Source organism: Impatiens glandulifera, chromosome 2 (assembly GCF_907164915.1).
Source record: "Impatiens glandulifera chromosome 2, dImpGla2.1, whole genome shotgun sequence".
Lineage (NCBI taxonomy): Eukaryota > Viridiplantae > Streptophyta > Magnoliopsida > Ericales > Balsaminaceae > Impatiens > Impatiens glandulifera.
This window is the reverse complement of record NC_061863.1, coordinates 47,655,869-47,678,675: the sequence shown is the minus strand read 5'-3', so window position 1 is coordinate 47,678,675 and position 22,807 is coordinate 47,655,869. Positions and strand designations below refer to the sequence as shown.

Below are 22,807 nucleotides of genomic sequence, written 5' to 3'. Positions count from 1 at the left end.
TGAGTAAGAAATGGTACCTGGAGGCTGGACTGGACTGGACTGGACTGGACGGATATCAGGTGCCGACTGCCTGAGGTGACTGGTGAGATTGAGTCGTACTACGGTGATACTGCTTACCGTGTGTCGACTGTGCCGACTGCCGGTGGGTCTGCCGCGGTCTCAAGACTGAAGAAGAAAAAGTGAAGAGGCGAGAGAAAGAATAAGGAAGAGTGGAAGGGGCTGAGGATATATTTATTTATCTGGAATTTTTTTTTTTTATAAATTTTAGAATTAAGTAACTCGTTTAAAACTCAACTTAGATAGAGTAAAAGTTGGGTTAGAAAATATCTATTTTGTAATCGAATTTCAGATGGAAGTTTATATTTCTAGTTCAATATATATATATATAATATATTGATCTCCTCACTTAATTCATGAACATCTTCATTTAATTGAGTAAAGAATCGTACTCAAATTTGTGGTTTAAATTTTTAGTTCGAGTAACTCATTTTATAAATATTTTTATTTATAATATATATATATATATAAACACCTTCTATTCGAACATCTTCATTCAAACTTATTATTTGATTCTTTTTATTTTTTTTCTTCTAATCAAATTAACAAATCAATCATATACTTGATCTTTCAGATTTTAAATAAATTAGCAATTGATTTCCATTCAAATATGTAATTAAATAAATAAAATTTAATATATGAATTTTTTAAATAGAAATTCAAGTAACTCGAATTGTTTAAGATGAGTTGAGTATAAGTTTGTTTTTACACTTTATAAAAAAAAATTAAAAGAATTTATTTGTTAAATATCTCGTGCTTAATAAATTTATCCCAAAATTTAGCATTTGAAATGACATCTTCGTTGTTTTCTAAAGAGAAAAAAAGTGTTATTACAGTTTTCTTTAAAATTTTAATTATAAATTATACAAATAATATAATTTTAGTTAAGATATTTTACCTAACATATATTCACAACTCACCTTATAACAAATACATTATCATAACATATACATATATCAAAAGATTTGTAAAATTCATAAAATAAGCTTACAGTGTCCCCTGATTTGAGGGTTTTAATCTTTATTTAATATTTGAATTTTTCAAATTGTAATTAGAATAGCTCGAATTGTTTAAGATGATGAGTTCGAAATTTTAACCGCCTTGGTTACATGTTATAGAGGGTTGATAACTTGATAGGGACATAGTTTTAAAATACGCGGTTCAACTGATGGTTCGGCCGCGAAACAGTTGGATGGACGGTCTGGATTTTGACATCAATCCGGTTACCTTTCGAACCGGTTAAAATCCGGTCTGACCGAAAATTTTTAGTTTGAAAAGTTTTCATCTGTGTTAAGCTGTTAGCTTCGTCGCCTTCCCCTATGCTTGTTTCATCTAAAAAAAGCCCTAATTGCTTAATTATCCTGATTTATTAAGCTTCTTAGTTGAGATATGTTACCAAATTTACTTTGTTATCAGCTCTTCTGATATATATATAATTTAATTGTTATTAATAATACCAAAATTGATCATCCTTAGATAGTTTTACTATTTTTTAGTAACAATCAGCAAGTTCACTTATGTGTTTTCGGTCACAGTCACAGGTTTCCTATTGAATTAGTATACACTATACAACATATAGATTAGTATACACTATACAACATATAGTCTGAATACAGAAAAATGAATTAAACTCTAACTGTAATCTTACCCAATTATACGTGCGATTTGGATGCTACTTGTCCTTTTGTATTAGATTATGTCTGTTTTGCTTGTATATCGCCTATAGAAGCAGGTGTTTTTTATAATGAATTTCAAATTTTGATAGTGAATAAAGAAAATGATTACAAGATGCTTAAAGTCTACTGATATTTTTGTATACCATTAACATTACCCATTCTTTGTTTATGTTCAAAAAAATATGTCTTATATTTTATTTATGTTCAAATGTTTCTGCATACTATAATAGATTATTCAGAATCTAAGACTAAAATTGAGTTGTCATTGTGTTAGTTCTCTTTTAAAGGAGATGACATGTCTTTTTTAAAATGTGTAATATTTGAGTGCTTTGATATTTTTTTAGCTTTGATTCACAATTTCAATTGAATTGAATGTATAGAAAATTAACAATTAAAATGTTTCTCCACTTATTAGGGATAATTTTGCAAATGGTAATATACTAATATATTTGATTAGATATAGACTTTCTAAAAAAAAAAAAAATTTGGTCCAGTCGTTCAACCGATTAAACTGGTTGGACCGAAGTTCGTCAAAGAAACGAATCAATGATCGAAACGGTTTTTAGAACGATATAGAGAGGAAATTTAGAAATAGAATGATGTGTCATCACCTTATCACTTAAAAAAAATTATAAAGGGTGAGAAAAGATAAAATATAAAAAATTAATTTTATTTTCAACCAATCAGATTTCAGATTATTCCCTATCTCATTGACTTACCCAATTCTCATCCCAATCATTTCTCAATGTTTTATTTCATTTAGGGCAAATTACATAGGCGGCCCTCAAACTATCTCAATCGCTCACTTTTGGCCCTCAAATTAATTTTTGAAACAAATCGCCTCTTCAAAAATTAGTTTGAGGGCCAAAAGTGAGCGATCGAGATAGTTCGAGGGCCGTCCAGATAATTTGCCCTTTCATTTATGGTCTAACTAAACTGTTAAAAAAAAATTGACAACTCAAACATGAAATAAGTTCTTTTATTTTTGTTTACAAGTTTTAAAAGTAAAGATTAAAAATCTGACTACCTAATCACGCCTGTTGTGACAGTGTGATATATGTATATTTTTTTGGAAAATATATATTATTTAACAATATATAGAGATTTTCTATCGAAACATTCTATATTTGGCGTCCATTCATAGAAAAAAAAAGAAATAAAAAAAGAATTTCATTTTAGAAATCGCTATATCATCCAAAACAACATGGTCCACAAACCAAACTGCTCCGTTTTCATTTAGTTTGTCAAAATGAAGTCACAAATTTATAATTTTTATTTATTTAAAAAATAAATAAATCTTATTTGGAAAATAAATTTATTATTTTAATTTATTGATTTCTTTTAATTTGAGTTAAGTCATCTTCTTATATTTTTGTACATGTCATATTTTCTTTCAAAATATGCTAATTTTATTAGTGCAAAAAATGTGGTTGTCATTTATAAAAAATGACAAAATTGATTGAGCCAAAACAATTATTAGTTGCTTTTTATATAGTCAATATAACAAAATTTAAACTAATATCTAGATATTTATAAATTTTTAAAATAAGCCCATCAATCTTTATACAACAATAAAGCTGCAAATCAATATTATTATTATGAAATAACCCTACAAGTGCACGCACTATGAATCTAAAATTACATTCTCCACCATGAAAACAACTTAAGTTTAGTTAAATATGCAAGGGCAAAATAGTAAACAAACAATTATGCAAAAAAAGAAACCTACTTTGGACCTGATCCCTTGTTCAAAGTTTCTCTGTATCTCAACAAGGAATCCAATCTCTGAAGTTTCAGTTGTTGTCTGAATCTGTTAATGAAATCATCGGCTTTAGCATCTACTTCTTCATCCATTAAAGAAGCTGATTCCACCGGCCTTGTCGTCGCCGGCCGCCTCTCTTCCACATCTTCAGTAGCTTTCTCCGACGAAAATGGTTTCACACTCGCCGATTTCTTCATCTTCTTCTCCTGCGCCGCCGACTGTATATATATATAGAGAGAGAGACATATAGTCAGTAAAGTATAAATAATGTTAATCTAAAACATTCTCCATTACCTTCTTTCTAGACGCCGTTCCGGTTCCGGCGCCGGCAGACTTGATCCGTTCAACATGGTGGTGGTCGTCGGCGACGACGGAAACTGGATCAGTAACATGGGAACTGTAGAGAGAGAGTTTAATAGACTTGACCCGTTCAAGCAATGGAACTCGTTTAACCTGAGGTGGGTCGGGTTGATGAGTTGAGTCTTGTTCTTGGGTGGGTGCCGGTAAGACGGAGAAATCGAAGCTTTTGAGTCGATCTATGAGAGACGGAGGTCGGTGGAGTTGCGGGCCTTGCGACGGCGCGTATGGTTCACGAGGAGGAGCGGTGGTGTCTTGGTGGTGGTGGTGTGAGAAGAAAGAGAAATCGAAAGAACCGGCACGTTGGAGAAGAGAAGATGACCTTACAACGTTGTTTGGGCGTTTGGTGCGTGATTTGAAATTGGAAGAGATGAAGATAGTGGCGATGGTAATGTTGAGGAAACAGAAGAGAATTTTGGGTGTTAACCAGCTCGCCATTAAAGCCCACGCGCCGCTTGAACCAGTAAGCTCGTTTTCCATTGTTGAAGAAGGGGGAGAGATGGAGAGTGAGAGAAAGAGAATGGAGGGGTTATGTTGATATAAGCTCATTTGAATATTTTATTTTATTTTTGTGTGGTGAGGGAATGCAGGTATTATTTATTTATTTAAATTAATATTAAAATAAATTTGTATTAAATAAATTTGGTCAATCCCTAAGTCAATTATTTTAGTTTATTCTAGGAACTTCTATAATAGGTTTAAAAGTGGTCGTATTCAATAAGCAATTATATGGAGCTCGATTGAGAAGAAATGGGTTTGGATTTTAGCTAGATTTTCTCCAAATAACCCTACATGTTTCATGAAAGTAGAAAAAATTCATTATTTAATTTTTATTACCATTAATAACCCTTAATATGTACTCTCTCTGTATTTTATATATATATATATATATATATATAATTAATAATAAAATTTTAAAATAAAATAATTTAATTTATATTAAAATATAATAAAATAAAAAATATACTTAAATTAATATTTCTTTTTATTAATATAGAAATAAAAATTTAAATGAGATATTTATAAATTAATTAATATTTTTTTATTTAAATATATTCAATTTTATTTTGTACTATAATAATTTATTTATTTAAAATTAAAATGTTATATTAGATACACGGTATCTAAACTTATAGGTTTATTTATATTGTGTTTTAAAACACAATATAAATAAACCTATAAGATACCATATATCTAATATAACATTGTTTTTTTTGTAATATAATTAAAAAAAAATGAAATTATTTCATAATTTAATTTATAATAAAATTTAATTTAAAATTTAATAAAATAAATATGATATATATATTAATATAAAATAAAATATTTAAGTAAAAAGTAATTTTAATATTTAAATTAATAAAATAATTGATATAATTGATATAATTGCTAAATTTTTAAATAAAATTTAGTCTTATTTCAAATAAAAATATAAAATCAGCCTCATGTTTTTTGAAATTTGACGAAATGACCTGAAAGATGCCATTATTTGCTTATGTGGTTACCGTATAATTTTTATTACGCTGGTGACCATTTTTTTTTGACGAAAATACCCTCATCGCGTAACGCGAAGTGAAAAAGTGTAAAAAGTCCAGAATACCCTTACTATTTAATATAACTTCGGCATTTTTTTCATTTCTCTTCTTCTCTTTCTCTCTTTTCCCGCTCTTCTCCTCCTTCTCGCTAACCCTAAACGGCGGCGGCTATCGATGGACAATCACGACGACGATCTTCGACGACGGACACCACAATTAGCACGACGAGCACGAACACTGTGGCAACTGGTACGTTTATTGTTTATTTAAATGAATGGGACATCCGGTTCTGATTCTGAATCACCACCACCATGATGCGACTCTGATTCGGTTCTGTTTTAGATGAGCCTTCACGTTACGCGAAGGGCCTTTCCGTTACGTGAAAGGCCTTCCTGTTTCGCGAAGGGCCTTCGATTAGCAAGAAGAATGAGGCGATTGAGAGGCTCAGTGCTGATTCGTTCTTGATTAGTAGTGACCATGATCAGATGAAGAGTCATGGAAAGATTGTTCATTCTCATTAATCATGGGTAAGATAAATTTGATTATTTGGTTTGGTTATTGTTGAATTTGGATGATTGTTGTGCAGGAAGGAAGATATTTACTGGGAATAATATTGGGAGAATAAAGGAGACTCAAGAGATGATTGATTTTGCTGCAAAACATGGTATAACTGCGTATATTGAGATTGTTTCGATCGATGATGTGAACATTGCGATGGAGCGATTGGTCAAGGCGGATGTGAGATACCGTTTTGTAATTGATATCGCTAACACTCTGAAAAACAAGTCCCAATTGTTCTTCATTTATTTAAGGATGATGGGGAATTAGTTAATAAATGTGTATGTTGTTTATGTATGTTCTTATTATGTGTACAACTTTTGGGTAGTTGTTGGTAGTTTGAATTTGTTCAACTTTTGGGTAGGGCAAGACAACTTACTATGTAGTAATTAATTAAAGCATGTATTATAATAATATTCCAAAGTTGTTCATTTTTTGATAAGGTATACTATTGATAAGGTATATTACCAATACAATAACACATTTTTGTCTACTAATAGAAATTAATCAAATAGAAGAATATATATTTGTATATATAAATCTGCAACTTTTATGTATAATGGATGAATCTGATCAAAAATACATAGTTACATATATCAATCAATGAATCAATCAGCATAGACACTTTGCCCAACGAAACTATGGAGCTATTCTTCTTGGCAATCCTTAATAAAGTTCAAGTTCATCTCTTCTTCTTTTTCTTGATGAGTTTTCTTCTTCATCCCTTCGCGAAACTCTTCTTAGTCGTTTAGCCTGTATCAATCAAAGATTGAGACATAATTGTTGATCAAAACCTATTAACAATCAATCATGATTCATGAGTCGAGACTTGCATTTGACAATACATGAATACCTAGTTGAACAGCCTCCATTGTCGGGTAACTAGCTTCTTTAGATCTGTTAGTTATGAAAACCATTACTCTAGAAGAAATATCAGCAATGATTAGGTTAAACCCGTTATAATTATCTGTTTCCTTCATCAGTTCCTCTATAAAAACTTTTGGATCATTCTTGCTCTATACCAGACATTAATAAGCAAAAGAATAAATCACATAAGCCAATTATTCGCTAAATTGTGATTAATCCATGGTTGTTCTATCTCCAAGCTTAATTCAGGATAGGTTGACTATTTCTAATTTCTGTCAATTCAAACCCTAGAAACTTTAAACAAAAATACACATTCAAATGAATAAATATAATGGCAATTGACCTAGATATCTAGTTCTTAATCTTATAGCTGAACATGCATTTTAACAAACAAGTAATGTACTCAAAAGTGGAATTTCACCTCAAAGAAGGTAAATGGTGTTGGGCCTTTAGGTCCAGCCCAATTAGGCATCTAATAAAACAAGCAAAACCCTAAGAATGCTGCTCATTCTATCACTTCTAGAGAGAGAAGCTATTCTGCAAAGAAGAGAAGAAACAGAGAAGAAGAAACAGAGGAAGAAGAAGAGAAGGAGGCAGTGGATCTCTTACATTTTCACCTTTAGGTTTCAATCTCTTGTTATCTTATATCTAGACTAGCTTAAGTCTGGATGAATCTGGTTTTCTCTGTTTGTATGTCTCAACGTTGGGTTTAAAGTTGAGAAAAACATTTGTATCTGTTTCTTGCTTATAGTGAAATTTGCTGGTTGGCCCCGTGGTTTTTTACCCTCCAAGTTGAGAGGGTTTTCCACGTAAATCTGGTGTTGTTTTGTTCTGTGTTTGATCTTCTGTTTTAGACTTGGATAACTTGTGCATTTACCCATCTCACATTGCTAGATTACAGTATAAAAGTAATCTTCATTTCAAAATTCCCAACAAGTGGTATCATAGCTGTTAGGTTTATTTTGAAGAGTGCTTTTGTAGGTTGAGATGGAAGGCAATAGCACAATGATAAGGTTGACAAACAATAACTGGCAGATTTCGAAATCCAAAATGGATGACATCCTTTATTGTAAGGATCTGTATGAGCCAGTTGAAGGAGATAGTGCAAAGCCAAAAGAGATGGCTGAAGCTGATTGGATAAAACTGAACCGGAAAGCAGTCGGCACAATCAGACAATGGCTTGATGATAGTGTTTATCACCATGTAGCAAGTGAGAAAAGTGCTCATGAGCTATGGAAGAAGCTAGAGTCATTGTATGAGCAGAAAACGGCAGGTAACAAAGCGTTTCTGATCCGAAAGTTGGTAAATCTGAAATTCAGAGAAGGCACAGGTGTTGCTGAGCATTTAAACGAGTTCCAGAGCTTGATTAATCAATTATCAGTGATGGAGATGACCTTAGAAGATGAGCTACAAGCCTTATTGCTATTGGGATCATTGCCTAACAGTTGGGAGACATTGGTTGTGACAGTTAGTAATGCAGCTCCGAATGGTGTGCTTACTATGAGTATAGTTACTAGCAGCTTGTTCAATGAGGAGACAAGAAGGAAATCAACTAATACAAATAGTGCACAGGCCCTAGTCACAGAGAACAGGGGAAGAGCTGAACACCGACAACAATCAAGAGGCCATAGCAAGTCAAGAGGCAGATCAAAATCTAAGGGAAGAGAATGTTATCACTGTGGTAAAGAAGGTCACATGAAGAAAAAATTGTAGAGCCTGGAAAAGATTACAGAATGAAGGCAAAAATCAGAAGAAAGATGATGAAAACAGAAATACCACAACCACAGTAACTACAGAGGATGTAGTTATTCTTTCTTGTGAAAAGGAACAATATCTACATCTAGAAGATCACCAAGGAGTTGAGTGGATAGTTGATACAGGTGCTTGCTATCATGCTACACCGAATAAAGAGTTCTTCACCACGTACAAGGCTGGAGATCTTGGTACAGTGAAGATGGATAATACTAGTCACTCAAGCATTGTGGGTATTGGTGACATTTATTTGCAGACAGGACAGGGGCATCGGTTAACACTGAAAGATGTGCGACATATTCCTGATTTGCGTCTAAATTTGATATCAGGTGATGCATTGGACAAAGATAGATTCAAGCATTATCTTGGTGGTGGTGAATGGAAACTCAGCAAAGGATCAATGATTGTAGCAAAAGGGAAGTCGTGGCACTCATTGTACAGAACACATGTGAAGGTACTCAAAGATGATCTGAATGCAGTACAAGCTGAAAGCTCTCTAAATCTGTGGCATCAACGCCTTGGCCACATGAGTGAGAAAGGGCTGCGAATTTTGGTGAGGAAGCTGCACATCCCCTCAACCAAAGATGAGGTTCTGGATCTATGCGACTACTGCCCTTTTGGTAAGCAACACAGAGTCTCTTTTAGTCAAACATCAGAAAGGAAACAGAATGTGCTGGACTTGGTTTATTCTGATGTGTGTGGTCCTTTTGAAGTGGAGTCATTGGGTGGCAATCGATATTTTTTAACATTTATTGATGATGCGTCTAGAAAGGTGTGGGTTTATTTTATGAGAACAAAAGACCAGGTATTCAATTACTTTCAAGAGTTCCATGTCATGGTAGAAAGAGAGACAGACAGTAAGCTGAAATGTCTTCGCTCTGATAACGGGGGAGAGTATACCTCCAAGGAATTTAAAGCATACTGTACCAAATATGGTATTCGACATGAGAAGACAGTGCCTGGAACTCCGCAGCATAATGGTGTGGCTGAGAGAATGAATCGCACCATTGTAGAAAAGGTGAGATTCATGCTGAAGATGGCAAAGTTGCCAAAATAGTTTTGGGGAGAAGTAGTTCGCACAGTCTGCTATCTCATAAACAGGTCACCCTCTGTTCCTTTGAAGTTTGAAATATCAAAAAGTGTATGGTCTAAGAAGAATATTTCATACTCGCATCTAAGGGTGTTTGGATGCAAAGCATATGTGCATATTTCAAAGGAGAAAAGATCCAAGTTGGATGATAAAGCAATTCCATGTATTTTCCTTGGGTATGGAAATGAGGAATTTGGGTACAGATTATGGGACCCAGAAAAGAAGAGAATTGTTAGATGCAGAGATGTTGTGTTCTTCGAGGGTCAGAATGGGATAAATCCAGAAATAATTGAGAAGTCAGAGAGGGTTGATGAGTCCATAGAACTCATACCAATTCCTTCACATGTACAGTCAACAATAACAGATGAAGATGAACAAAATGAAGAATCCACTGAGGAAACCTCTGACATGAATGGTAGTAATGATGATGAGACTGTTTATGGTGTTCCTGAGCAGGGGGAGCAACATCGTCAAGAGGAGCCAGAAGAGCCCCCATCAAGAAGGTCTGAGAGAGAGCACCAACCTTCTAAAAGATACCCTTCTTCAGAGTATATCCTGTTGACAGAAGAAGGAGAGCCAGAAAGTTTTCAGGAGGCACAAGCTCATAAAGACAAAGTTAAGTGGCAGGATGCAATGAAATACGAGATGAAGTCATTGCAAGAAAATGACACATATGAGCTTGTGGAGCTTCCTAAGGGAAGAAAGGCCTTGAGAAATAAATGGGTGTTCAAGCTAAAGAGAGATGAAAATGGAGAACTTATGAAGTACAAAGCCCGACTGGTCGTAAAGGGTTTTGGACAGAAACAGGGCATCGACTTTGAGGAAATTTTCTCACCAGTGGTAAAGATGACTTCCATTCGTGTAGTGTTAGGTCTAGTATCTGGCCTAGATCTTGAACTTGAACAACTTGATGTAAAAACTGCATTCCTTCATGGTAACCTTGAAGAAGAGATCTATATGGTGCAACCAGAGGGATTTGAAGTGAAAGAAAAAGAGAACATGGTTTGCAAATTGAAGAAGAGTCTATATGGTTTGAAACAAGCCCCGAGACAGTGGTACAAGAAATTTGACTCCTTTATGATGAGTCATGGGTACCAGAAAACCAAGGCAGATCCATGTGTTTTCTTCAAAAGATTTCCTAATGAAAAATTTATAATCCTTTTACTTTATGTTGATGATATGTTGATTGCAGGACATGATGCTCTGTTTATAGCTATGTTGAAGAAAGAGATGTCCAAGACATTTGAAATGAAAGACATGGGTCAAGCACGCCAGATATTGGGCATGAAGATTACTCGTGACAGAAAGGCTAAGAGATTTTGGTTGTCACAAGAGAAGTACATTGAAAGGGTGCTTGAAAGATTCAACATGCAAGGAGCAAAGAAAGTAAGTTGTCCACTTCCTAGCCATTTGAAATTGAGCAAGAAGTTGTGTCCATCAACAGAAAAAGAAAAGGATGAAATGTCAAGTGTGCCATACTCCTCAGCTGTATGGAGTTTGATGTATGCAATGGTTTGCACTAGGCCAGATATAGCTTATGCAGTCGGTGTGGTAAGCAGATTCCTTTCTAATCCAGGAAAACAACATTGGGAAGCAGTGAAATGGATTCTTAGATATCTAAGAGGCACTTCCAATTTGTGTTTGAGTTTTGGAAATGGTAAACATGTGCTAGAAGGTTACACTGATTCTGATATGGCTGGAGATCTGGATCACAGAAAATCCACTTCAGGTTATGTGTTTACTTTTGCAGGGGGAGCCGTGTCATGGCAATCCAAATTACAGAAATGTGTGGCTTTGTCAACCACAGAAGCAGAATACATTGCAGCCACTGAAGCTGGTAAAGAGCTAATGTGGTTGATTAGATTTCTCTTGGAGCTTGGTATGCAACAAGAAGATACAGTTGTTTTCTGTGATAGCCAGAGTGCTATAGATTTGAGCAAGAATGCTACATATCATTCCAGAACTAAGCATATTGATGTGAGATTTCATTGGTTAAGGGATGCAATAGAAAGCCAGCAGATGAAGCTGAAAAAAATTCACACTGATAAAAATCCATCAGACATGTTTACGAAGATAGTTCCAAAAGACAAGTTTGAGCTTTGTTGTCGGCTTGTCGGCGTGAATACCAAGTGATGACTTGAAGATCGGTGTACCTCTCTCCGTGGTCTGGAGGGGGAGATTGTTGGGCCTTTGGGTCCATCCCAATTAGGCATCTAATAAAACAAGCAAAACCCTAAGAATGCTGCTCATTCTATCACTTCTAGAGAGAGAAGCTATTCTGCAAAGAAGAGAAGAAACAGAGAAGAAGAAACAGAGGAAGAAGAATAGAAGGAGGCAGTGGATCTCTTACATTTTCAACTTCAGGTTTCAATCTCTTGTTATCTTATATCTAGACTAGCTTAAGTCTGGATGAATCTGGTTTTCTCTGTTTGTATGCCTCAACTTTGGGTTTAAAGTTGAGAAGAACATTTGTATCTGTTTATTGCTTATAGTGAAATTTGCTGGTTGGCCCCGTGGTTTTTTACCCTCCAGGTTGAGAGGGTTTTTCACGTAAATCTGGTGTTGTTTTGTTCTGTGTTTGATCTTCTGTTTTAGACTTGGATAACTTGTGCATTTACCCATCTCACATTGCTAGATTACAGTATAAAAGTAATCTTCATTTCAAAATTCCCAACAAATGGGAGAGCACCTCTGCTCATAGCATTTGGTAGCTTCTGAATTTCCCTGACATTTGTAACAAAAACACTTCTCCCACCTCTAGAACAAGCCAACCACGTACCTCTGGCGAGATGATCTCTTCCACCTAGTATCTGATCACCTTCCCACCATATCAATGGCGTCGTCGGCCTTCCATCGAAACAAAACAAAAATAAATGGAACGAGATAGGATGAGGAACAAACAATCATCTTAGCAACAAGTACAACCAAAAAAACTCACAGATCTGTATAATGTGTTCGTTTTGGTATCGATTTGTGTGATATGTTCGTTTAGGGTTCCGTCGCCCCCACCGTCGCCGTCTAAAAGAGAACAAAAAGTAAAGAGAAATAAAAATAACAAAATGAAAAAATTTAAGTATTTATATAAAGAACTTTTCCACCTCACGAAACACAAAGTTTTTTCGCGTTAGCGATAATGGTATTTTCGTCAAAAAAAAATAAAGTGGTCACCAGAGAAATAAAAATTATAGGGTGACCATGGATGCAAATAAGTGGATCTTTTAAGTTCATTTTGTCAAATTTGTTTATCTCATCCACAATTATTTATTTTGTTGCATTATTATTTTTTAATAAGACCTTAAATAAATAACTAGATGATTATTTTTAAATCATATCAAATGACATACAATTACAAATATTTTAATAAAATATATTATTTTCAAATGGGCTCTTCAAATGAGCTCTAATATTTCTTCACAATTTAAGGTTAATAATCTAAATTAATATTTTATTAATTATAATCATATCAAACACTCACCGGTTCGGTAGAGGGTTATTTATTTAAAAGATTAAAAGAGAAAATAATTAATAATTTGTGGATAAGATAGTAGAAACTATGTTTGATGTGTTATAATTTATTGATATAACCGAAACTGAAAAGTGGACCTTAATATTTTAAGTGGTCAACTAAAAAATTTAGTTTAATTTATATTTGATAAATATGATGCATCTATATTAACGTTTACATCAGTAGTAGACATACCGACCCATGTGCCATAGTATGAAAAGGCTGTTTTATATGTACGTTTATAACACATTCACACTGTCCCTACTAATTAAATAATTATCTCCAGGCGCGAAATGTGAAATAAAATTTATATTTTTGTGTATTATTGTCACATGGAAACGTAAAATAAATGCTACGGTTGTTTTTAATACATGTATTTAATTTCAACCATCTTAAATTATTATGGGTTGCCTTATTCAATCATTATGTAATATATATATTTTTTTATAAGAAATTAATTCTTGTCAAATAAATAAAGGGTTACAATTAATAAAGATTAAATAATACATATTTACAAATATTGAAATTTTAATGAAAATCATCCAATAAATCATACAATAATTTAAGGCGACTCCAAAGACAAACTGATGTTAGTTCCATAATAATGATTGATTAATGAAAGCAAGCCAATTAAGCGGTGTCAGAATAATTTCTATCAAAAAAATTATGAACGATAATGAAATTTGTCTTTACCCGATGGTTGGTAAGCAATTTCGAAATAGTTTTGCCAAATAAAAACTAATCATCTACAAATATGGTCTAAGTAACAAAAATCCATAAAAAATTATTAGAAGATACATGCACAAATATCTTTAGATAAAAGATAAAATTTCAAAAACTTTTTATTAGAAAAATAAAAAATTACTTCAGATCCGATAACACCATCTCTTTACTACAAAGAAGGATACAAACACGAACTCGAGAAATAATCACCAACATGATTGGAGAGTATAAGTATTAGACGACCTACCAAAGAATGAAAGTATTATTCGAATTACAGAAATCTGAGACGACAAATTCAATCCGACTAATAGAATATTGTACCGAATGAAACAAAATATCAACTCAAATCTGTGTGGTGAGAAGAGAAACAAACCACCTCTGAGTCCTAACAAAAAAATCATTGAATGGGTCATAAAAAGGAGGTCTTTACAACTTTTCTAGAGTTTTTTTATTTTTTTTTTCTACCTAAAAAAAGGAAAAAGACAGTTAAATTTATTTTTTGAATTTACAACTTATTCATTATTAATAAAACACTATAATAGATTAAACTAACCAATTATATATTTCAAACTTGATAGAAATATCTATAGAAATATAGATTAGACTTATGATATTGTATTTAAATAATCTTTTTTTGTTTTTATAAATTTTATAATAATTTTTTTGATTTAAACTGTGTTTTATGAAATAAATAATAAATTATTTCATAATCTTAATATTCTACTTTAATTAATGTGTTTTTAAATATTCACTTTTGATTTTAATATTTGTTAGGTGAATATAGTGAGTATGTGTAACATATTGCCACATGTCAAAAACTTATATATATATATATATATATATATATATATAAATATAAATTGAATTCAATCGTATGGTTGTGTTCCATTTACACTTGGTATTATAATTTGAATCTAACTAGTGTGAATTTGAGGGTTCGATAAACAAATATTTTTTTATACATTTGAAAAGGAGTTGCCATGGTCCTAACTATATTTTTGAAAAGAATAATTTGATTGATAAACATCTTGATGTTGATTTATCAATACATAGATAACTCAAATTTCTGTCATTTTTTATTTTTATTTTGAATAGTTATAAATCATTTTTTCAATCCTAATTTGATATGATAAAAGATAAATAGGTTTTTTAATACTTGAATTTTTTTAATCATATTTATATAGATGAAAATATTATTTGTGAAATATATCAAATTTCTCTTTAAAATATTTATATTTATATACAAATAATGTAGATCTAAATTGAAAAATCTTAATATATTGTTAGAATATATTTTAAAGCGACGGTTTATAATTTATATTTTAGATGTAATTTGAATATTAGAATAAAGTATAATGATACTTTGTAAATATTGTTGCATATATAAAAAGGAATGCAGTGCCTCAGGATCGGTTACGTTTTATAAAATTATTTTTATCTATTTTTAATCGGAGCTCTTTAAATCTATTCTGGTGTTGATAATAATCAAGAACACCTCATAATTTTTCATGTTATCAGAGCGAAAGGAAAAATTAACGAGAAAGTAAAGTAGACTCCGACAAGAACTGAAGAAAATCAAGAAGAAAACGAGAAAGTAAAGGAGATTCTAACAAGAACTCAAGAAATTTGAAAGAAAATACAAGAAAATCGATAACAACAATGACACAGATTCTAGATGATCCTTTGTATGTATCTGCACACGATAACCTTGGTATGTCAATAGTTACAATTCTTTTCAATGGCAAAAACTATATTAGCTGGAGCCGAAGAATTTGCATAACATTGATGGAAAAATCGAAACAAGATTTTATTAATTGGTCAATTAGTTGTCCTGAAAATGACATTAATCTAGATGGATGAAGGAAGATTCACTAGTTAGGTCTTGGATCTTGAACTCCTTGATATCTGAAATCAAAGAAGATTTTGTTCATACTAATACAACATTTGAATTGTGGGAAAGAATTAAGAAAAGATACCAAGTTAAGAATGAACAATCTTCTTTCCAGCTTCAGAAATAAATATGTTTTATGAAGCAGAATTTTGGAGAACTTGAGCTTTATTTTTCTAAGATGAATAGACATTGGGATGAGTTTTGGGCACTAAATCCTCTTCCAAGATGTGACTGTAGGATTCAAATTAATAAATGTTGTCGAATTTCAGATCAGGTTGAAAAAAGAAGGTTGAGACAATTCTTGACTGGGCTTCATGATTCTTTTGACTATGTAGAAGTCAAATATTAGTGTCTGGTCTTCTACCAGATATCGATAGAGCTTATGCAACTTTGTTATCCGTTCAAAAATAAAGACAGACTAGTAACGTGAGCCAAAACATGTGGAACATACTACTATGTCGTTCAAGGTTGGAGGAAAAGGAAATGGAGGAAACAAAATCAATAAATGGAGTAATTCAAAAAGCAGTCTTCATTGCACATTTTGTGGAGGCACTAGTCATCTACAAGAAGGTTGTTTCAAGGTTATAAGGTATCCCGATTGGTAGAGAGGAAATCGTGATGCAAAAGGAAAGAAGAATGTAAATATGGCATCTACACCCTTTGATTTTAAAGAAGAAGATCAAAAGATGAATATTTCACAAAAGGGATACTTAGAGGAAGCAATTCAGATGTTAAACATGATACTTGGACAACTGAAGTCTAATTTCTCTGAAACATCATCTAGCAAAAACAATGCAGGTATGCTTTGTTCAAATACTTTTAATAAAATTCATAACGGTTAAAAAACAAATGATTTTAATGATTTTCAAAACAAAGAACAATTATGGATCATTGATACAGGGGCAATTAATCATTATGTTTTAACAAACAAAACATATTTGATGTTAAAGCATTAAAAAAATCATTTTTTGTTTATCTTTCAAACAAAACAAAAGTGTATGTTAATTACACTGGTAGAGTCAAACTAAGAGACAAAATTATTCTTGAAAATATTTTTTTTTGTACCAGAATTTAAATATAATTTAGTTTCAATTTCAAAACTTTTGAAATCAAATCAAATTAAATGCATTTTTAATTCTACTTGTTGCAAACTGTAGAACCTTGAATATAATGAAACTCTAGGTGTTGGTTATATTTCAAATTGCTTATATGTTCTTGATTCTTGTAATAAAGAAAAAGACAATGTTGATATTGACAATGCTAATAAAAACTCCAGATTTAGTTTGTGCAACTATTATGAATTTTGAAGTTTTTACATGCTAAATTTGGACATCCTTCCGATATTGTTATTCAACATTTATTTTCTAAGTACAAATCAAAATCAGAGCATTGTGAAGTGTGCAATAAATAAAAAATGTATAGGCTGCCATTTCAAAATAGCATAACCAATAGTTCTAAATGTTTTGAATTAGTTTATGCTGATATTTGGGGTCCTTATAGACAATTTTTTTTTATTAACTGTCCATTTATGCTCACATTAGTTGATGATTTTAGTAAATGTACTTGTACTTTTTTAAAGCAAAGAATTAGTTTGTGACAAACTTATAGAGTTCTGTAAAATGACTAGAACTCAATATGATTCCAGAGTTAAAATATTGAAGACTAATAATGAGACTGAATTTACTAATTTCAGATGTAAATATTTTTTTTAAATCATTGGGAATTATTCATAAAAAAATCATGTGTTTACACACCCCAACAAAATGGAGTGGTAGAAAGAAAACATAAACATCTTCTATAAGTTGCAAGATCTCTTATGTTTCAATCTAATTTACCAATCAAATTTTAGACCTTTTCAATTTTAATGGCAACACATCTTATTAATAGATTACCATCTCAAATCCTTAATTGGAAAAGTCCATTTCAAATTCTTAAAAACAAAAAAATATAGATTTGGAAGATATCAAGACATTCAGATGTCTTTGCTATAGTTCAAATAATAAACCAGAAAAATCTAAATTTGATATCCTTGGAATTAAATATGTATTTTTAGGATATCAAATAGGAAAAAAGGCATATAAATTGTATGACTTAGAGATCCTTTAAGAAAGAGTGAAAGGATTAGAGAAAAACCTATTTGGACAAAAGAATATATAATGAGTGTTAACAAATGTCATTATGTTCCTAAAACATTTTCATTTCAGTCATGTCTAAATAACACAAAACAAAAAGAATTTCTTTTAAATATCACTAGTATTTGTGAGCCTTGATGGCTGAAACAAAACTATGAAACAAGAAATTGAAGCACTTGAGAGTAATCAAACATGGGAAATTATTGATCTTCCAAAAGGTGAGAAAACAATAGGATGCATGTGAATTTTTAAAACTAAGATTAATTCAGATGATACAATAGACAAGTTAAAAGTAAGACTTGTTGCAAAATGTTATAATCAAAGAGAAGGGATAGATTATAAAGACAGTTTTGCACCAGTTGCAAAGACTGTCACCATGAGACTTGTCTTAACTTTAACTACTGCAAATAGTTGACATTTACATTAAGTAGATGTCAATAATGCTTTTCTACATGGTTTTTTAAATGCAAATATTTATATGATTCCTCCTGAAGAATATGATAAAGCTGAAAAAGGTAAAGTGTGTAAATTGATTAAAAGTCTATATGGACTTAAACAATCTTTTAGGTAGTGGAATGCTGAATTCTCAAGTAAGTTAATTTCCTATGGTTTTTCTCAATCACTTCATGACAACTGCTTGTTTACTTTAAGCAAAGGGAATTTTATTACTGTTTTGGTTATTTATGTTGATGATATGTTGATTTCTGGTAATGATTTTATTGAAATTGAAAATGTTAAAAGTTTTTTGAATCAAAAATTTTCAATCAAAGATCTTGAAGATGCTAAGTTTTTTCTTGGATTGGAAAATAGTAGATCCAATGATAGAATTTGTGTTAATCAACATAAATATATATTGGACATTCTTCATGAAACAGGGTTGATAAATGTTAAACCAGACAAAATACCAATGTTGAAAAGTGTTAAATTGGAAGAACATGGATATGACACTTTGAAAGACCCTAAAAAATACAGAAGATTAATTGGTAGATTGATCTATCTTAATTTTATAAGACTTGACATAGGATTTAGTGTTCAACAACTAAGTCAATATATGCATAAACCTAATTTGCTACACTGGAAGTCGGCGTTCAAGGTATTAAAATACGTGAAAGGTAATCCTTCATTTGGTATTTTCTATCCTTATAAAACTAACAAAATCATTGAGTGTTTTTCAGATACCGACTGGGCTAATTGCTTAGATAATTGTAGATCTTTGACGGGTTTTTGTATAAAAATGGGAGATTTAGTCATATCATTGAAGACAAAGAAGCAGACGACAATTTCACGATCAAGTGCTGAAGCTGAATACCGCAGTCTTGCATCCTCAGTTTGTGAACTAGTCTGGATTTCTTACCTCATGACTGACTTAAAACAGAAATTGCAGTTACCTATTACATTATGGTGTGATAATCAAATAGCAATTCACATTACGGAAAATCCAGTGTTCAATGAGAGAACAAAGCATTTGGAGATTGATTGTCATATTACAAGGGACAAGTTCAAAGAAGATTTCATCTTTCCCAAACATATATATACTCAAAATCAAGTGGCAGATTTTTTCACTAAGGCATTGGATCCAAATCGTTTTCAGCTGCTATTGTCCAAAATGAATCTCAAATATGTTCATTTTGATGAGGGAGTGTTAGAATATATTTTAAAGTGACTGTTTATAATTTATATTTTAGATGTAATTTAAACATTAGAATAAAGTATAAGGATATTTTGTAAATATTGTTGCATATATAAAAAGGGAGGCAGTCCCTCAGGATCTGCTACGTTTTGTAAAATTCTTTACTTCTAAACCTTAATCTCATCTATTCTCTCGTCTATTCTCAATCAGAGCTCTTTAGATCTGTTTTGGTGTTGATAATAATCAAGAACACCTCATAATTTTTCATATATACACTAATTTATAATATGTTATTGTAATAATTATAATATTAATTTTATAACTTAGATTAATCGATTTTTTATATTTTCAAAATATTTTAAGTGGTTCTCGACGATCTGTTTAGTATTTAATCGCGACAATTTTATATTATTGACTCAATATCGTTATGTTATTTAACTAGTATAATATTGAGTGGTTTTCAATGATCTGATTAGTATTTAATCGCGACATTTTTTATATTGTTGACTCAATATCGTTGTGTCTCAAAAGGTCACTTGTTTGATTCTCACTTATAATGTTTTAAGAATAATGATGGTCATGCGGGGGTCATGCGGGAGTCATGCTAGTATCTAAGGATAACAATGAGGCGAATTAAGAATTCTCGCAGAGCACCGTTATATCATATTATTTAAAAATAAATAATTTTTTTTAATAAAAATTATATAAACGAATTTTTTAATATTATATATATTGTAATATATTAAATATTTATATTATGGTAAAGAAATAAAATTAATTTTTCATTTATCAAATATGAAGAATAAATAAAAGTATTGATGATGTTATATATTTAATTGTATTTCTAATATTCATAGCAGAATTAAGGTGAGATCATGGGAATCGGGGCGAAGAACACAAATATCATCCCAAATTATTCTCAGTCAACTAACAGTCAAACCAAAATAAAAACATAATAAAAACCTAATAAATAATTCAAGTCAAAATTTGCGAAATGATTTATAATTGTCATCCCACAAAACAAAATAAAATAAAACAAGGTAACTAATAATAATATTTTACTAGTTCATATATAAATGAAAGTTATATTACTAACTTTCTAGATAATTAAAAATATAAGTTTGTAAACTTCTTTCACACATGTTCACTAAATTAAGTTAAATCACACTTTTAATATTAAAATAAAAAAAAAATATCATATTTTCATTTGAAAAATATAATTGTGATGGTATACAATAATATTTAAAAAAACAAAATTTTGATTTTATTTTATAAAATTAATAAAGATTTGGGTTTGAACAAAAGTTTTTCTTATAAATTTATTAGAAAACATTTGTTTGTGTTTATATTTAATTTAAATATTCATTAAGATAATTCCATTAAAATTTTAATTAAATTATTATTTTACTTTTTAAATATAGATACAGTGTATGATGCAGCGTATTATGTCGTGATGGAGTCATCCGGTAAGTTGTGCCACAAGAGACTAGACATTAGTGAAAAATGGAGGAATGTTTTGACCAAGAGGAATGAATTGTCGAATCTCAAGGATACTCGTCTTGAAAGTTATGAGCATTGCTTGAAGAGTAAGCAAAACAGAGTCTCCTTCAGTAAGTCAAAAATGTAATTGAAAAAGAATGTCCTTGAACTAGTCTATATAGATGTTTGTGGTCCTATGAAGATTAAATCCATAGGTGATGCTTCTTATTTTGTAACCTTCATAGACGATGCATTCTAGGTAGGTTTGGGCATATAATAACCGAATCTAATTCTCCTGTTTGGAGCGATTTTTTCCCAATTTGACCAGTAGTTCACTAAGGATATGACGGTAATGGTATTTGTGTCCCCCGCCCCGATCTCATCCCGAAAACTATATATATATATATATATATTTAAAATCACCAATATATTTATTTATTCATTATATTATATAAGAGTTTTACGTTTATTTTTTATAATAATAAATTTTCAACAGATTATAATATATATTATATTAAAAAATTTATTTATATATTTTGTTTATATAAATTTTTTCCATAAAATATGATATAAACGGTACCGTGTAGGGATGATAGTAAAAAATTCCCTAAGTAAAAATGGGACGATGATGGTTGGTTTGGGCATATGCTATAAAGTCCAAGGATTATGTTATAGCAAGCTTCAAGGTCTTTCACAAGCTTGTTGAAAGAGCGACAGTCATGAAACTGATGATGATGTAGTCAGATAATGGTGGAGAGTACATGGCTCATTTGATAATTATTGCAAAGAGCATGGTATTCAACTTGAACAGATTATGCTCAAGACTTCACAACAAAATAGGGTGGCAGAGAGAATGAACAGAATAATGTTGGAACAGGTGAGAAGTATGCTCTCCCATGCTAAGTTGGTTAAGCATTTCTGGGCTGAAGCCATGAGCACTGCAGTGTATGTGATCAACCATTCTCTTTCCAAACCATTGAATAATAAGTGTGCAGAAAGCACATAGTCAGATAAAAATGTTAGTTATGACTATTTACGTGTTTTTGGTTGCAGAGCCTTTGTACATATTTCAAAAGATGAGAGGTCTAAACTAGATGCAAAACCAGACAATGTATATTTTTGGGTTATGGTGATGAAAAGTGAGGATACAAGTGTTATGACCCAGTTGACAAAAAATGTTTAGAGAAGTCGACATGTGGTATTCCTTGAATATCAGACTATTAAAAATTTTGAAGATGGTGACAAGCTTGATGCGCAAATACGTGATCTTTCTAGTCTTGATCTTTCTAATGATGTTAAGGAGACAATGTCATATATAACTTCAGACTCAAATAGTGATAATAATGTTCCTTATGGTATAGTTATAGGCCATGGAAATGATACCCTCTTGGTGATAATATTGAAGTTAATTTTAAAGTTCAACAAAAACATAAAAATCAAAATAATCAAAATTCATATTTATTTATTTTATTTATCCTATTTATTTATACACATAAACTAACATTAATATATATATTAATTAATTTGTTTATTTATTTTAAAATATACAATAAAACAATATTTTTAATAATAGATTAAATTATTTATCAAACTATTATTTATTTTATTTGCAACACTTTATTTTAATAATTATTAATAATATAAAATTTATTTTTGATACAATATTATTCCTCTACTAAAGTAATTTTATTTTTTAAAAACAAATAATTTTTTAGACTTCAAACTTATTTAAAAATATAACTTTAGGAAATAAAAATAAATGTTTGTCCAAAAAAAATAAAATACTGGAAGCC

The 22,807-nt window shown here is 31.1% G+C and overlaps 2 protein-coding genes across 2 annotated transcripts; both read right to left on the bottom strand.

The window, feature by feature from the left end:
- Positions 1 to 3,274: 3,274 nt before the first annotated feature.
- On the bottom strand, positions 3,275 to 4,392 carry LOC124927190 (pathogen-associated molecular patterns-induced protein A70-like). The gene is made up of 2 exons (XM_047467560.1): positions 3,790 to 4,392; positions 3,275 to 3,713 (listed from the first exon to the last, which is right to left on the bottom strand). The coding sequence occupies exons 1-2, from the start codon at positions 4,330 to 4,332 to the stop codon at positions 3,459 to 3,461; spliced, it is 798 nt and encodes a 265-aa protein (XP_047323516.1). The 5' UTR covers positions 4,333 to 4,392; the 3' UTR covers positions 3,275 to 3,458.
- A 2,368-nt stretch (positions 4,393 to 6,760) lies between these two features.
- On the bottom strand, positions 6,761 to 12,557 carry LOC124924766 (transport and Golgi organization protein 2 homolog; the record flags this gene model as incomplete). Its single annotated transcript, XM_047464759.1, has 2 exons — positions 6,761 to 6,961; positions 12,330 to 12,557. Coding segments are annotated over 2 exons (429 nt in total), but the record flags the coding sequence as incomplete, so codon positions are not given.
- Positions 12,558 to 22,807: the final 10,250 nt, after the last annotated feature.

Excerpts from the sequence above, each read along its gene's own strand:
- LOC124927190 (XM_047467560.1), bottom strand. The coding sequence starts at position 4,332 with ATGGAAAACGAGCTTACTGGTTCAAGCGGCGCGTGGGCTTTAATGGCG. Across the intron at positions 3,714-3,789 it reads GAACGGCGTCTAGAAAGAAG|TCGGCGGCGCAGGAGAAGAA; the intron begins GTAATGGAGAAT and ends ATATATATACAG.